At 42.2% G+C, this 18004-nt stretch overlaps 2 protein-coding genes across 2 annotated transcripts; one reads left to right on the forward strand and one right to left on the reverse strand.

Annotated features, from left to right (window-relative positions):
- Nucleotides 1-293: 293 nt before the first annotated feature.
- Nucleotides 294-6787, reverse strand: LOC119728758. Its single transcript, XM_038201136.1, has 6 exons — nt 6575-6787; nt 5688-5754; nt 5235-5315; nt 4535-4647; nt 4348-4402; nt 294-4187 (listed from the first exon to the last, which is right to left on the reverse strand). The coding sequence occupies exons 1-6, from the start codon at nt 6677-6679 to the stop codon at nt 490-492; spliced, it is 4119 nt and encodes a 1372-aa protein (XP_038057064.1). The 5' UTR covers nt 6680-6787; the 3' UTR covers nt 294-489.
- Nucleotides 6788-6799: 12 nt separating this feature from the next.
- Nucleotides 6800-16856, forward strand: LOC119728760 (electron transfer flavoprotein-ubiquinone oxidoreductase, mitochondrial-like). Its single transcript, XM_038201137.1, has 12 exons — nt 6800-6871; nt 7805-7912; nt 8164-8316; nt 8803-8961; nt 9549-9745; nt 10430-10576; nt 10915-10980; nt 11531-11749; nt 12599-12767; nt 13731-13913; nt 14818-15039; nt 15606-16856. Exons 1-12 carry the CDS (start codon nt 6838-6840, stop codon nt 15767-15769), a joined length of 1821 nt encoding a protein of 606 aa, XP_038057065.1. The 5' UTR covers nt 6800-6837; the 3' UTR covers nt 15770-16856.
- Nucleotides 16857-18004: the final 1148 nt, after the last annotated feature.

Here is an 18004-nt window from a genome sequence, read left to right on the forward strand (position 1 = left end):
TTAGTGAATTTTTGCATGTAGCACTTTCAAAATCTAGGATATGAAAGCCCAATTCATATGCTTGCTTTTAGTACAAGAATCACTCAAATCACTCATGTACTTTTCAAGTTACGGAATTTTAAACACAACCACCGTTTTAAGGTTCTGTCCACGGATCACAAAAAAAAGGTGAGCATTCTTACAGCAAAACGAAAACAATTCACACATCCCTATGTGATTTGTTTTCGTTAAGCTTAAAGAACACTTTTTTTGTGATCTGTGGACAGAACTTTAAAACGGTGGTTGTGTTTAAAATTTCGTAACTTGACAATTACATGAGTAATTTAAATGATTCTTGTACTAAAAGAAAGCTTATGAATTGGGCTTTCATATCCTAGATTTTGAAAGTGCTACATGCAGAACTTCACTCAAACAATTGCACCGACATTTGGGTGTCGTTTTTTGACTCACCATGTACATGATCTTGTCTGCATGGATGGCATGTTTTGATCAACTGACTTCACTTAGTGCACAGTTAAAACAGAACGGTTTCGTACAGTGTCCTGGTCCCTCACACACGTACGACGAGCTGACGTTACAACCGCTAGCTCTCAGTGGGCTGGACATGTCTGGCCTGCTGGTTTCCATGGCTCTCACATCGCCATGGCGACGTGACGGTGATGCCATCAGTGTCCTCATGCTGGTTTTAAGATTTTGTGTCCTTCCATGGATTGACTTGCTGGAGTTCTTGGCGGAACTGCGGTCCGTCTGCATTTCAGTTTTACGGTATGTTTTGACAGGTGACGTGGGATACAGCTTGCGAGTCTTCTCCACGCGTCCTTTGCGCGACGGTGAGCGGGTTTTGTGCAAGTCGGGCGAGGCGGTCTTGAAACCTTTCATTGGGGTGGTGATAATCTGGCCGCACTTGAACGTGGTCCTGTGTTTGGATCTGCTTCCCTCGTCCGTGCGGTACAGCTTCCTGTCTTTGGATCTCACGCCTGCCTCAGACTGCCTACCGGGATCAGTTCTAATCCTGAGCTCACTCTGGTTGGGTTTTGATGAGATAAACTTGGCTGAATCCCCAGAGGAGTTGCCCTCTTCGTCGGAGAAGTACTGCGAGTGTTCTCGCCTCGCTGCCGTCTTTGACAATGACGTGGGTGCTTTCTTGGGTTGGTCATGTCTGGAAGGCCTTGGGGAATCTTCAGACTGGTAGATTGGCGACGGTGGTGGGCTAAGCGGGTTTGATCTGTGGAAGGAGCTCACCTTTTTCTGTTCCTTCTTGCTGATGCTAGGACCCTTGATGCTCCTGGCAGAAGCATCAGCTTTTCTTGAATCAACAGGATTCTCAGAGTCTCTGGGATTGTGTGAGTTTCTTGATGATCCAGTCAACGGGACCTCTTCATTGTTTACAGTGGAGGACTTGGTCTCTCTGATATTCTTTCTGCCAGATTTCTTACCGTCTGCGATCGGGTCTTTACTCTGTGTGGACTGGCGATCCCCTTTGGAATACCTGAGCATTCCGGATTCTTTATTGCGTGTGACCCTGTCATGATGCCTACCCTCTTGAGATATTGATTTGGCGTTGGACCTTTTTACAGGATCGAGCTGTGGTCTTTGGTGGTACAGTCTCGGGCCCGGTGACGAATCATCAGCCGTCAGCGAATAAGGATCAACATCCATTTCCTCTTCAGAATCGTCATCTGATTGCCAGATTGTCATATGTGTGGCATCCAGTTTTACCTTACTACTTTTTCTGCTCTTTGATCTCAGGTTTTCTGCCAGAAGTTTTGCCTTTGCTTGTTTCACTGCTTCAACCCTGTCTTTCTTCTGGTCACTTAGTCTGGTTACAGAGTCCGTGGAAAGTTTATCTTTCTTCTGGCAGATGAATTTGTGAGGTGTTGCTAAAGACATGTGATTTAAGGGGGAAGATAGTGTGGAAGGTATACCTCGAGTTGTTGGGGTCACAGGGCCATTCTCGACCCTCCTAGACATGGACGGTGTTTTTGATGACACAGGAGTTGTCCGTGTTTCCTTCTGCGAGTCTCGTGTAATATCTGCTCTTGATGAGTATCTTGCTGGTTTGGCTTGCTGCAGTGATTTCTCAACTGTGGGCTCATTTCTCCTTGGGGCTGACTCTCTGGATGCTGGCAAAACCTGTGGATCTGAATCACTGCCATCGCTATCTCTGGTATGTCTTGAAGGCCTGTGCATCTTGATCGGATCCTGCAGCCTGGCACTACTTGATTGTTTCTTGGTGGGGTCTCGGGGTTCTCTTTGTTGAGACCGGGGACTGGCTCTGGTCTGTCTGCTTTCAGGAAGCGAGGCACCTATGTCAGTGTGATTAGATCTGCAATGATGCATATGGTCATCAGGTTTGACTGTCTTTGACTTGCTTCTGTGGCCGACTACAGGACTTGCACGGGTCGGCGTTGGAATCCTCTGGACTTTTTTTGGTAATTCTGATATGATTGGACTGTCTCCTTTCAAACGAGTACTGCGCCTTCTCTCACTACGAACCTCTGGGGAAATCGTGTTGACACCTTCAAAACTCTCGTTGTTGTCAATTTCTCTTGCCGGGCTACTGTCCAATTGAACACCTCTCTCAACCATCAAGTCGGCATCACTCCTTTCAATTGTCAAAGTTGTGGAATTAAGATTCGTGCATCCCAGAGCAGTTTCATCAGCTGAACCGTGACTGCGTGGTCTGATCTCCTTGGCTGTTTGGCTTCCGAGTCCACAGCTTCCGTCTATTCTCACTCTGGCCTTGGGGCTCTGTAGATTCCGGAGGGCATCCTTCAGTAATCGGGTCGGAGTGGGAGCGCCTTCTTGCTTCACCCTGCAACGGGGCGTCAGATCCAGATCCTTCAAGTCCACACCGGGTATGATCAACGGTTTGGGGGATTGGAATATCTCCATGATTTCTTTGGTGTCAAAGCGGGGCGAGGACAAGCTGATTGGGCTTTGCCTCTTGGGGCCTTTCCTTAACTTTGCTCGAGGCGTGATACCAGATGTGTCTTGATATCCAGGGGTCATAATACCATCCTCCTTGCTGCGATTTCTCGTTGAGGGTGTGCGAAAGATTGTCTGACCCATATCCCTGTCTGAGGTACTCTCATCTCCCTTGTTGACTTCCCTGGAGTTTGTGGGTAACAAGGATCTTGCAGAGTTGATGGGTTTACTGTTTTTACCTCTCTTTGGTGTTCTGTTCACTTGTTCATCCAACATGTGAGGTTTCACATCTGATGGATGATTCAAAGATACTTCACCCAAGCACATCTCTCCTTCTTGCCCACCCAGTGGGAGCTCTAAACCTCTAAGTGGTAGCTTTAAACTTGATCGCTGAGGTTTTTCTTCGGGCACTACCTCCTCTGAGGAGTTGATTTCACTCAGCATGGTGCTGTTACAAATGGCTTGGAAAGGAGGTTGGGAAGGCTGATTCCTGACACAGTCTTTGTTTGCTCTTTGGAGTAGGTGTGACGAACGGAAGAAAACCCGATCACTGTGCAGATTGCCAGCAAGGATGGTGCTGCATTCTGTGAGATCTGAGTCGGTGCTAGACAGGGCACATCTCTCAGCAGGTCTCCAGTTACGACGTCTCCCCTTAGTATCCAACGCAGGGATCTCATACCTCGCATTGTCCAAATTCAAATCCTCACTCCTCCTCAGGGGCTTGGAGGTTCTCTTTGGTGGCGTCTTGGGAGGCAGCGTGGACCAGGCCGAGATTGAGCCACCCGTCGCCTCGCTGCTTTCCACCGTTCCCGTGCTTGCCTCGTCATCGTCGGTCTGTGACTCCATCTCATCGATGTCGTCACCATCGATGAAGCTCTCGACCAGGATGGACTGCATCTTGGACAGGAACCGGTTCTTCTCCTCCAAGATGGAGGGCAGTTCCTCCTCCCTGAACTCGTACGGGTCGTTGTCCTCTTCCTCAGATTCCTCCTCGTCCTCATCATCGAGTGGCAGCACTCGGCTCGTCTGTCCTTTGAGTTCAGTTCCCTCCTCGGCATCAAATCTCCTCGACAGGTTTCCCCGAGAGCTCCGACGGGTAGCAAGAGGCACGGAGCCCCTCACGGCCTCTGGCTTCCTTCGCTGATAAGACGGAGAGTGGTGTGAAGACTTGGATGGGGTACGGATGGGGCCACTGTGGTCGGATTCCACATCCTCGTTGCCTGAATCTTCTGAATGAGAGCCACTTCTCGTCCAAATATCTGTGGAAGGATAGTTAACAATTGTTTGTAAGCCATTTGCAAGGAGAAAGAATCAGTCAGGTTTTTTCATATTGGCTTTTTCCACATATAAAAACCCACTATAACAATTTACATCTTCGCAAACGAAATGGTGATCTGATGAAAAGCCAGTTAGACTAACCTTCAAGTCTCAAGTCCGCTTTCTCTGCCTCCTTTTTACCTGCAAGCCTTGTAGCCTGCACCCAAAAAAAAAACATGCAGTGGTGTGTAAGAATGATTTGAATTGTTGCGATTGAATTTTAGTAAATATCAAATTCAACAGGACTTAAACTTCAAGATAGGCCGAGTTGCTGGATAGCCTCCCTTACCTGAAAACTGTAGTTAGCAATAGTCTCAGTTCCAGACGTGTCTTCACTCTCGCTATATCGAGTGCTGCCAAAGGCAGAGTCTGTGCTATCCTTGGTGGAATTCCATTTAGTGCCTATACGATGCAATACAAAACAAATGTGATTTTTATTGAATAAGCAAGCGAGATTTACAATTTCAAACATTTCTGATTTGCAAACTTTCTGATGGTTGTGAAAATCACAACCCTAGGTCTAGACAGAGGTACTTCAAAGTGACGGGTAATTCCACTCAGAAAACTGGTATTCAATAATTTGTTTGCCAAGTAAAGTTTTCCCCTAATCACATGAATAATGAAATAGACCAAGTTCTAATTCTGTTGAGCTGCTCATCACCAAAATACTGTTCAGAACATTTAGGCAAAAAAAAAAGTCTCCGGTTTCTGGTATGGAGCTTGCCCCAAAAGTGGTGAGGCGACGCGGGGTTCCCCCCCCCCCCCCCCAACTTTTTTTCTTCAAATGTCGGCTGTTGTTGCAGATGACTCTTCGATCCCCTTAAAACTTTCAAAAATATCCTTCAGAGTGAAGCTTGAGGTGACCTCAGTAAGGCCATAAGGCTTGAGAAAGTGGTGAGGCGATAATATATATAGTCAAGACAAATATATTATCAATTTGGGAAGGTCGGGGTTAAAGATTTGTGTACAAGACTTGGTTATGTACATACCTGGGCAAGAATGTGAGGAGGCTTTGTCCACAGCCAGTCTGACGGTGCCGATCTTCTGAGGTTTCATACTTCCTATGAAACCTGCAAGAGAAACAAGACTATTATTACTACCATTAGTCCTTCATGCAGACATTTACATACAGGAAACTATCTCAGACATCAGATATAAATATTGTGATGGTTGAGTTCCTATGAATTTTTCTTCTCCAGATGTTCAAAAAGCATAGGGGAGAAAATAGCTGTCTATTTGCGATTTCAGAATCTTAGATTCTTACTGAAATACTAGTGGTCATCATCCATTTGCTAATTCAATGCCTAGTTTACTGTGTTATTTTTAACACAGCACTGCCACTGGTCACCTTGTGGACTTCTTCAATCATTTTTTTAGGATTAAGGTATAATTTTCCCTCCCCCTTTTTTTTTTTTATTTTTTTTTTAAATAATATCCCTCACCCTGGTCCTCTACTATTGTCATGTCGTTCAGGTCAACGACATCACTGCCACTGAAAGGACGATCGTACTGCAATGACAAATCAAATGTGAGATGAGAAAATTAGTGAAAAGCACTGAACATGCAATACAACACAGGACAGTGAGTTACTGCTTTAAACATCTGTATCTGTATCATATAGTATCATCCCGGGGGAAACATCACACCAACTTGTGCCAATGTCTTCAGCCCTCCCAAATAGGATCAATTCCACTGAAATAAAACTGCACTGCATCCAACCAGCCTTTTATTACCAACCTATCAATGTGGTCAATATTTTGAAGATAAATTTTGTTTGACATCATAACTGAAACGAGTCGGACATGACAGATATATAAATTTTGTCACAAAACAAACTTTGGAAAGAATTCCATACTGGTCCACCAACTCAAACCTCCTGCACAAAGTCTATGGGCCATGGCTGAAAAAGTTAAAGTATTTAAAGAATTTTTGCACTCCTTAAAAGTTAAATAGTGTTTCGTCATCAGACTATTTACAACTTTTGCTACGTTTCAGGTCATATTAAGGAATACGAGTGGTGGCCCAGAATGGAATTCTTTCCAAGACATGAATCTGGGACTGAAACAAACATTTTCAAGTTTGTTAGGAAATACTTAGAAAATTTTCTGGACTCTCCATAGACTTTGTACACAACCGCTGAAGCGGCGTCAGGTTGCATCATTCTTTCCTTACATTCTTGCCCAACCCCAACAATTAACAGCTCAAGAGATTCACACATTTTAAAGTCTATTACAAATCACACATTATATTCAAATGTCTGACCAGCTGATCCTATATCTGCCTGTGTGTGACTGTCGGAAATAAACGCATGAAGTATTCACTCGTGTACCTTCGCAATAATCGCCTCGAGATTCATCTGAAACCTTCTCGAAATACGCTCTTTTTCTTTCCGGAATGGACTTGCCCTGTTCCCCTTGTGTATATGAAAAGCCATTTTTGTTCTGTTTATGCTTTGAGATGGCAGAAATCGAAATACATGTAGTTTTGTACGCAGAAATGATCAGCCTTCCGCAAAATTTATCATCTCCATCATAACATGAGCGCGCCCTCATGCGGCGAAGCTTTGCCAATAAACATGACATAACCATCAAAATGGCGCTGTCCTCGTCGCACTTGTGTCGTGTCGGTAAGCAAAAAAACCCTAAATTTGTCGATGTTTTAACCCTTACATTTTGTTTTAAAAAAGAAAAGCTGAAATAGTATTACAATTGTCTGCTTTTTGGCGCTTTTGTGATTTGTATTTTACATGATTAAGTGTTATTAGGCCAAGTTACTTTGGATCGTTACTTTTCTGACGATTCAGTGATATCATAATCATATCACGGCCGGCCGGCCACCGCCGGCAGCGGGCGTGTTGCGTAAGCTCTGTGTAGCGTAAACAACCACGAATTCACAATAGATGAGGGATGGACCAGTTTGTCAAAATATTAATGACAACCTACACAGTAAAATAAATTTGCCCTTGTTATAAAGGGGAGGTTATGATGTTAATTTAGTTTATATTTTGTCATGTTTCTTTATTATTTTTGGGGGGATTTTTTTCATCTTTTTATTTTATCGTTTTCTGTTTTATTTTTGCTGGTAAAATAAGTAGACCTAGGCCTAGGACCAAGCCTAGGCCTAGGACCTTGCTCTATGGACCAAGTTAGTATTAAAAGTTTTATTTTGTTTTATTTTTTTATTTTCGACATGATTGACAGGTTTCATCAGGAAGGATGATTTTTTTAATTGTATTATATTAATAGTTCTAAATTTTATTTAAATTTACTTCAAAGGATTAAGCTACATAAACCTGCTCATATTAATATTCCTTCAAAGTAAATAGGACATTTTTTTATTAAAATGTTTCCTGACATTCTTCAAACTAATGTGGATCATGTCTTTTCAGTTATCTTTTAAAGAGATTTGAAGAGGAAATAAAGAAAAAAAAGTTAGCATCATACTTAGTTACACTATTAATAGTGTAAGTATGATAATAACTTTTTTTCTTTATTTCCTCTTCAAATCTTTTTAAAAGATACTATTTTTTTACATTTTTTTTTATGCTTTTTAATTGCAGCTTGTCGTTTGGCAAGAACTTCAAAGAGCTTGTACTCCACAACATCAACGCCAAAAATCACAACACATTACACAGTTATCCCCCGAGAAAAGGACGAAAGATGGAAAGGTATGGGTGTTGAAGTTTAAAAATGGGACGAGGAAAGCAGAATTTCCAAATTTTCAGTACATTAACAACTGTATAGTGTCTTCATGTTTAATACATTTTAGTGAAGATGACCCACTTAAAATTGACTCAAGATTCTAATCTGTATTCAAAATAATATACTTCTCACTCGCTGCCAATAAAAATGAATTGTACTCTCAGTGTTGATAAGTGTGTGAAGGTGGTTATGGATGTTAACTTTCTTTTGCTATTAGATGTGGAGATGGAACGTTACGCAGACGAGGTGGACGTAGTGATCGTGGGAGGCGGGCCTGCCGGTATGGCTGCCGCCATCAAACTGAAACAGCTGAGCAATGAGAAGGGAACGGACCTCAGGGTGTGCCTGGTAGAGAAGGCTTCTGAGATTGGTGAGTCAGAGTATCACGCTGTTTTCTTCTGCAGGAGTTGATTCTTGTAATTAACACGAATTGTCAGTTATATCCTCACACGTTATCACAAGTCATCGGTAGCAAATCACAAGTCATCGGTAGCAAATCACAAGTCGTCCAGTACGGCTGTTCATTTTCGAAATAATTTAGTATTCAATATTCGAAACTATGTAGGCATTACTTTGTTATTGTTCATCCACTCTTTCTTATGACTACACTTGTGAACGGACTTGAGATTCACTTGTGACTGGACTTGTGATGAACTGAACTACATCCCTGTTCTTTGGTCTGGGCCTGTGACCTGAGTTGTAATTTGGCTTGATTGACTTGTTATTGATTTGTGGAACAAATAGAAAGCTTAGTGAGTAGAACACCGGTGCAAGATTCCCGAAGTTCCAAGTTGGAATCCCACTTCTGTCATTGTCCTTTGTTCGACCAACCATTTTATTTGGTCCTGTTTTGCAGGTGGTCACACGCTCTCGGGTGCGTGTGTAGAACCCAGAGCCTTTGAGGAACTTATACCGGACTGGAAGGAGAAAGGCTTGCCCTTCCATACGCCCGTCACAAAGGACAAATTTGCTTTCCTGACAGAGAAGAGACGCATTCCCATTCCAATTTTTAAGGGTAAATATTGATGCAGCTTTCATTTGTAGCTTTAAATTACTGCTAACTGCATAACAGGTGTATACAGTGGAATGCCGCTATAACGAACATCGCGGGATCCACAGAAATAGTTCGTAATATTTTGATCGTTCAGTATAGCGTCTTTAAGCTGCCAGTGCTCCGGTACTTGCTTTTCAATAAGTAGCGCCCTTCAGAATTTAACCCTGCACGCCCTGGTTGTTACTGAAAGATGACTTTGAACACGTGGCGACTATTGCTTTATGTAATTACACAGTTTTGAGCTTACTACCTACAGCAATGGGTGGCTTTCTCCTTCTATTCCTTGGGGAAACAATAGCCTCTTGTCGCTCTTCTGTTGGCATTTTTCCACAACAGTGTTAGGAAACGAACTTTCATGCTCGCATGTTCGGTACGTTTTGTAGTTTGTACACAAAAATTTGGAGCCAATTGGGAATCGGCCAATGACATGCTCCAATTTGATCATGAATATTTATGAGGTATAGCCGAATGTTTGGTATAGCATTGTTTGGTATAAGATAGCTGTTTCATATTTAGTCATAATATTTTCTTACCTTTCTTTATTTTAGGTCTACCCATGTATAATCACGGTAACTACATTGTGCGGTTGGGTAACGTGGTACGCTGGTTAGGTGAGCATGCCGAGGAGCTAGGAGTGGAGATTTACCCAGGCTACCCAGCCAGTGAGATTCTATATCATGAAGATGGTAGCGTCAAAGGCATCGCAACCTCAGACGTTGGCATTGCCAAGGATGGCTCACCAAAGGTATGATGGAATTAACTATTCAGACATTTTGTAACAATCCATTGGGGTTTTTTTCAAAAATTTGATACATTTGTAGCCTGAATTTTCTCTAACGACATGAGTCATTGTCATTTGAAGCGACAAAAGTGCTCAAAATCTAAAGACGGGTGCTTAACAACTAACCTGATGAAATTTCAGCTAAGTGAATGCTGTAGGCCCTATATTTTGAGAAATCAATATTCTAGGATCTTGATTTCAATTCAAACTTGCAGAGTTTATATGTTTTGAATTGCACCGGAAATCAGCATCCAGAACATGTTCTCATTCAGCCGATTGCAGCTACGCGATGACACTCTGAACCGACAAAAAATAGAAACCACGCGCATACGGTCGTGACAGTGCTTGCGTGAACCCATTCAGGGATTTGCCGAATTACAAACCAACTACTGGAAATTTCCCGAAATGTGTCACTTGACGCATCTTGGGAAATGGCCTTCTTTCATTGTTTTCTTCAAAATGATAGCACGCTAGAAAGGATAACATCAACAGGTAGTTCACTGCCATTATTATCTTTAAACCAGCATCAATGTCTGAACAAAATTTGTACAAATGTAAGCATGAGTCTGTGTTTGCAGAAGTTGTCGGATGACATGCTTACTAACATATGATTTAATACCAATGAATGTGACCTTTCTTTGATTTCAGGCGACGTTTGAGCGAGGCATGGAGCTCCATGCCAAGTGTACCATCTTTGCCGAGGGTTGCCACGGCCACCTGGCTAAACAACTCTTCAAGAAGTTTGATCTCAGGAAAGACTGTCAGCCCCAGACCTACGGCATTGGACTGAAAGAGGCAAGTACATACATCGTTGGTATATTATGGCTTTGAATCATGTACTCCTCGGGTGTTCATAGTGCCATGGCCCACATCACAGCAGTCAGGAATTGTTAAGCATAGTGCTTCTCTTTTCAGTATCCAGGTAATAGCGAGTTACATTATGACATTACAAAATTGGAAAGGTAGTTTGATTCTTCAAACACCCACAAATGTGTTCACTGTGTCACTTATTTTAGGTGTAGAAGATGCCTTCAGAATTCTGAAGCAAATTTTTCAACAAACTTGCAGTTTTCGTTTACTTTTTAGAGTTAAAATGTTTCATGTATTTGATTTTTTTTTTCTTTGATTTGTAGTTGTGGGAGGTTGAACCCAGTAAACATCACCCAGGATTAGTTGAACACACTGTCGGATGGCCACTGGTGAGTTTCTGTCACAAGGGGGCAGCAGGCATAATATGTAGACCTGTCTGGGTAGCCAAAGCTGAAAACTGTTTTGATTTATGTAGCAAGAGCTTGGCTATGTTTGCTATGACATCGTATCTGTAGCGAAAGACAAGAAATTATGTTACTGATAATTATAATAAAAATAATTTATGCATTGCGCAAATTCCATATGAATATGATCAAATGCGCATCACAATTATTATCCCTGTTCATCAGGAATGAGACCATTTTTCTGCAGCAGCTCGAGATAAGTGCAATTTGGTCTCAGCCTTCACAGGTACCCATTTATACTCCTGGTTGGAGAGAGGCAATCGCAGTAAAGTGCCTTGCCCAAGAGCACAAGCACCATGCTCCCTGTCAGGGTTCGAACCCATGTACCACGGCACACAAGTCAAACACGTAACCATTGGACCACATCCAAACCTTTTAAATAATTGACATAGTCCCTAATGCATGCTGTAGAGTGCAGCAAAGTTACTGCTTCATCCAATTTACTTTTTGGTTTTCTTTTTTTTTTATCTTGCAGCACAAAGATTTGTATGGCGGCTCTTTCTGCTATCATCTGGACGAGGGCGCCCCACTAGTATCCGTCGGGTATGTCCTAGGTCTGGACTACTCCAATCCCTACATCAGCCCCTTCAAAGAGTTCCAGAAATTCAAACAGCATCCGTCCATTAGGCCGATGTTTGAAGGCGGGAAGAGGATCGCGTACGGCGCGAGGGCGCTCAACGAAGGCGGCTTACAGGTCAGTTCATGCATATTCATGAGCCAAATGCACCCCTGTCATTGGTCAATGCTTACACGGGTCCGGGAAGTAAAGCTAGTTAACTCCTGGACATATTACACAGTTACTAACTTCCAACCGTTATTAAGTTTTACTATACCTCATACATATTCATGATCGAGAGCCCAATTCTCACTGGTCCATTCACTATCACGTGCCAGCCGCCAGTTGTGCTGTTTACCAAGCGCGCACGTGAGTACATTCACGCACAGGGTAAATACTATGCATGCGCTTTTCGAAGCAATCGTGCAACTATCGCACGGGTGTAGTACACACGCGTGAGCATCGTCCCAGCTACACATGAAAAGATGGCGGCATACGTAAATGTTAAGCAGCTTTTTCCGGAGCTCGATGATGCCAAACTGAAGAATATTGCGGATAATAAAGATGCCTCCTCTACTAAAAAAAAGTTGTCCACAATGCGGTAGAAACTCTTACGAGTTACAGTATTGCAAAAGAACTGAACCTTTTCTGAGGTTGAGCAATCTTCTTCTGGTGAGCTGGACAAGTTTCTCTGAAGGTTTTATGCCGAGGTGCGTACTGCAAAAGGAAAATTCTGCATAAAGAAGATGATACAGACATGGAGGTTTGGTTTGCAAAAACACTTTCTAGTTTTAAGCAGGACGTCTTGGTTTCGAGTTCCACCTAAGTAAGCTGGTTATTTCTTCCTTAAAAGCCCTCGGACAACTCTGAGTACACAGTGTTTATAAATACGCTAATGAAGGGCAAAACCTAACATAAAATAATATCCTAGACCAAACAAACTTGCCTCAGATAACAAGTCATCCCAATCATTTTGTTATTCTACAGTCTCTTCCCAAGCTGGCCTTCCCCGGCGGTATGCTGATCGGCTGCAGTCCTGGCTTTATGAATGTAGCCAAAGTGAAAGGATCCCACAATGCAGTGAAGAGTGGAACGGTGGCTGCTGAGGCCTTATTCGATAAACTCACTCAGGAAAACCCCACCTCCGAAACACAAGGTAAGCTCTCTATAACCGTTGTAGCTTTCAAAATACTTTCAAGTGCAGCGGTAGGTTCTAGAGGAATTTGTAAGATTGAGAGATTCACAGCCAAAAATAAAGATGTTCTGGTTAAATCTCCACCAAAGAGTCGTCATTGATGCTCACAGACATGCATGATGTAATTGAAGATGTGGTTGATTTGAGCACTCCACAAGTTATGCCTAAGTGAAACCTATTATCAAACTTTACATCCCCTTGACACAAAAGTCCATCCAAAGTCACTGACTGTAGAACAATATTCAATTCAAATTGACCAGCTAACCCCAGGAAGCTCAATATCGCACATTTAAGATATCTGTACAAGCGTTTGAAAGGTCATGAGCTTCAGACTAGTGTTGTGCATTGGGTTGGGTTGACCAGGCCAAACCGACCCGAAACAGTATAGATATAAACCGAATCCAAACCCAAACCGATCTGAACTCCCTCAAACCGACCCGACCCGACCCAACGAAAATTCAAGGAAAACCAAACCGACCCGAAACGGAACCGACCCCAGAAAAACCGAATATCTGGCTTGGGCAACTGTGTCCACTTTTTTGCCTAAACTTGCTAATCGTCTCTCTGTAACTGAATCATACCGTACACGGTGTACAGGACTCACAACGTGACCTACTGGTGGTTTGGTGACCTACCAAAGTCGGTTTCGGGTCAGGTCGGTTTCGGTTTCGGGTTGGGTTGCACAACACTACTTCAGACCCTACGGGAGCAAGTATGTGACTTCTCACATGCTGTCAAACAGCACTGGGTATTTAGTGCTTGCAAAGTTAAAGGGCGGAACCCAATATTAAAATTTTCATTTCTCCAGTGCAAAAGACCTCCATCAAATTCAACATTTCCTCAGCCAGTCAAGTTGAATGGCATATAATATAGAAAGAACTCCTTCACATCATCATGGTTGATTTTTTTCCCTCGAACTTCCAGGTTTATATGTAGAAGAGTACGAGCCTAGACTGAAGGAGAGTTGGGTGTGGAAGGAGCTGTACCAAGTGCGCAACATCCGCCCCTCCTTCAACAACCCCTTGGGGATCTATGGCACCATTATGTACACGGGTCTCTTCTACTTCCTGGGCAGAGGCATGGAGCCTTGGACGCTGAAACACCCAGGTACGAGAGACGCTCAAGTTGTCTTTTAGCTTCGTTTGAAGAGCCAGCCTTTTCTTCTCTGATTAATAGAAGCCAGAGTCCATCATTTGCAGCTATCCAAAAAATAACTGGCGTATTTATTGTTGAAAAACATACTTGGCTGAAAGATAGTAAGGGGACTAAACGCCCTGTGAAATTATTCTTTCTGGCAAGCTGTCATTTTGAAGAAATCAACGAAAGAAGGCCCTTCCAACGGTGCGTCTTAAGAGGCACCGTTGGAAATTTCCGTTAGTAGTTTGTTTTTTCCAATAGGCGAAGTGCGCGCAAGCGTTAGCATGACACACGTGCGTTTCTTTTGTTCGAGGCACCGAAAGTGCTCAAAATCTTAAGAAGGATGCTTAACAACTAACCTGATGAAGTTGTAGCTCAGTGAATGCTGTATATTCCGAGAAAACATTATTCTAGGACCTTAATTTCAAGTTGCTGAGTCATGATTTGAATTGCGCCCAGAATCTGCATCAGCGAATTGTTTTCATTCAGGCCATTGCAGCTATGGATGTCACGCACTGAACCGATGAATAATAGCAACTGCGCGCACGTGTGCGTGGTATCATCACTTGTGTGCACCCATTCACAAACCCAATTACAAACCAACTACTAACGGAAGTTTCCAAAAATGCATCACTTGACGCATCTTTGGAAATGGCGTTGTTTTACTGTTTTCTTCAAAATGACAGCATACCAGAAAGAATAATGTCACAGGGAGTTTAGTGCCATTACTATCTTTAAACCAAGTAAGCTTTTCAACAATAGTTTAATCAGTTACTTTCTGGATAGCTGTGAATGGTCAACTCTATCTTTAAACACTGATCTTGTGTTAATCCCTTCGATTGGTCATCTCCTTTCCCATTCCTCGGCCCACCAGGAAGGGACTCTGAGGCCCTGAAGCCAGCCTCTGAGTGTACCCCCATCGAGTACCCCAAGCCAGACAATGAGGTCAGTTTTGATCTGCTCAGCTCTGTCGCCCTGAGCGGGACCAACCATGAGAGTGACCAGCCGGCACATCTGACACTCATGAACGATTCTGTGCCCGTTGAGTGCAACTTGGGTACATACGACGGGCCGGAAGGGAGGTTCTGCCCTGCAGGTAGGGTGTTTGATTGTCTCCAAGCGTTTATGCAGCTGTGTTTTGGAATATTTTGCCCCACAAAAACTTTTCTACCAATGACTATTATGTCTAGGCCTAAAGACTGCTTTGGCTAACAACCCTGCTAACAACTTTTGGCTAACAACCCTCTTTTGGCTAACAATAGGATTTATAGAATCCACCTTTTATTTTTTAAAGATGGGCCTTCAAAATGACTTTGTTGAATATTTTTAACTTTTAAACTGAGTTTTATTGCTGGTTATGTTTGAAGACAATTGTAACGACGATTCTTGAAATCGCATTTTTGGATGAAACAGATCTAAGGGACTGTTTCGTTTAAATGGTCATATAATTTTTACGGACTGAGCAATTGAAGTAATTTTTTCATCTAAAAGTACATGTGGTTTATTAAATTGGCTTTCCAGTCATTATCATTTTTGGTGCTACATACTTTTGTAAATATGAAATATATTTTTGGGGGTTTGTTTTCCGTTTTTTTTTTACTCATCCTGTAGAATGCATTGCTGCCTTAAACCTGGCGCTATTTTCATTATTTTTTTTGCTAGGTGTGTACGAGTACGTCCCCACAGAAGAGGGTGAAGGCATGAGGCTACAGATCAACGCGGCCAACTGCGTCCATTGCAAGACCTGTGACATCAAGGACCCTAGCCAGAATATCAACTGGGTAGTGCCCGAGGCTGGCGGGGGGCCGGCATACAGTGGAATGTAACAAAAACAGGGTGATACCATTAGAAAATCTGCAATAGGCTAGCCATGTCCAAATCAGGTGTTGTTGCTGCGGCTTTGGTTTTGCCACTTGCACACTACAGTGAATTAGCCATAGTCGTAGACAACAATGCCCGTTTCGGAGAGAGCCATATTTTCAATTCTAGAAAGTTAAGAGGACCCTTCAAAGACTCTCAGACTCTTGAGACAAGTTTGATCAAGGACCAATGGTCAACTAGTGGTTGGTTTGTGACGTAGCTAGCGCATGCACACTAAACTTGAAGTGTGAACGACTCAAATCGAACTATTGTCATGTATATGACTTAAAGCTTTGCATGGCAGATGACATAAAAAAAGACAAAATTGCGGGTAACACCATGTGGAAAGAAATCTCTTCTTGGAAGAAGTGTCGTTCTGAAAAGAACCGGTTGGTGCAGTGTGGAATTCGACGTTTCAGACAGTGTGCACTGTCATGTCGACAACTGTGAGAAATTGACGGATGTGTGTTTATTTACACAGTGATATTTATTGTGTAATTTTAGGACACCTTGCATAATCACCATTATTATTGTACAATGGTGACAAAAGTGACAGAATTGTTAACTAATATGGAAAAATATGCTATGAAAATGACATTTAGCACTCACAGTTTTCTTTTTTTTTCTGCCATTTTTGTTGATAATTAGTACCCTCATGCTATAAAAAATTGCTATTGATAACCAGCTATAAATTGCGGAATGACCAACCGAGGTAGACGACATAAACTAGTCCAACCATTGTCGACTAGCGTGCATCAGATCAGAATTACTTGAACTATGGTTAGCTTTGGTCCTTGATCAAACTTGCTCTTTGGTATTCATTTTGAATGGAGAAGATAATTCCGGGATAATTTTTGTTGGATTTTTTAAAAGAAACACCTGCACGATGTTTAGTTGGGTGATGGGGCCTTACATTAGCATTGCAGGTAATATTTTTTGAAATAAGGGTGTTTTTTTGCCTCCCCATATTGGGGATAAGGAGTGTCCTCGGGCCAAAAAAAAAGAGGAAGTTCTGCTTCCGATTACATTGCATTTGAAAATAAGGTAGGTAGGTAGGGAAATTATTTGGGAAGGGGGCAATTTTTTTGTGTTCGACCATATGTAGGTGTCTGCGTGTAGTCAAGGGTAAAAGGTAGTAATTGATGATTTTCAGGGATTTTTCCTCATTCTCCCAAAAAAATTAGGGTAGGGGCTGTCAAAATAGGGTAGGTAGGGTAACCGGAAGCAGAACTGTTATTTTTTAGGCCTTATGTACCTTGTAGTTTATGATCAATAATACCATTTTAAATGATATCTGAGCACATGCCAGAGCAATGCAATTTACTTTAAAATATATTGAACTGTAATTAGTCTCACATTTTTATGGTCTCCGAAAGGTGGTTTGCTTGATTTGTGATCTGTTGATCTGACCTCAATCCATGTGCACAAGTCGGCATTCCAGTGGGATACTGTGGGGTCTGTGTTGACTTATTCTAACGGGACATGTAAGAAAAATGTGAATACAGTGTGTTGTTGTTTAACCTGGACGAGATGTGAAATTCACAAAGTTGGGACCACAACCTTTTCTTCGAGATCAACGTAATGTTTGTATCAGCCTGAAGGACATTAGATTGATATCAATTCTGAACTAAAGAAATGTTAAATTGGTGAATAAAAACATTGTTAACCCCAACCCTCCCCCTGTGAAAAGCCAGTAGCCTTCAACCCTATGCAAAACAGTGCCCTGAATTACAAACATTGAAAAACAAAACTACCAAATTATTATGAAATACCTTGACTGTAAATGAATATTAGTCTCAAACATCCTGTGAAATCTTGGCACCAGGTGTGCTGACATTTTCAAGAAAAGTGAAATTTTTGTATCAATTTCCAACGATGGTCGGCGGACCATCTTTGGAAAAAAAACTGGTTTTTTTCAAATACAGCCCCCAATTTACCAAATTTAGTTAGTCCACATTTTGTTTGCAATGGGTTACACATCCACGAACGCGTGCAAATGAATGTGAAAAAATGGTAGAAAAAGAACCTCCATCTGAACTCCTGGTACTTTTGAATCGAAGTAGGCAGCCATTTGGTGTTTGGTTTTTTTTACTTTAATGTTTTCATTTTAACTTATTTTCAATAGAAGGCCTTGTTGGTCAATGAATTGATATAATAATGGGACAGGAAACAAATTTTCATGCTCAAATTCAAACTAAAAT

Source organism: Patiria miniata, unplaced genomic scaffold (assembly GCF_015706575.1).
Source record: "Patiria miniata isolate m_02_andy unplaced genomic scaffold, ASM1570657v1 HiC_scaffold_20, whole genome shotgun sequence".
NCBI classification, from domain to species: domain Eukaryota; kingdom Metazoa; phylum Echinodermata; class Asteroidea; order Valvatida; family Asterinidae; genus Patiria; species Patiria miniata.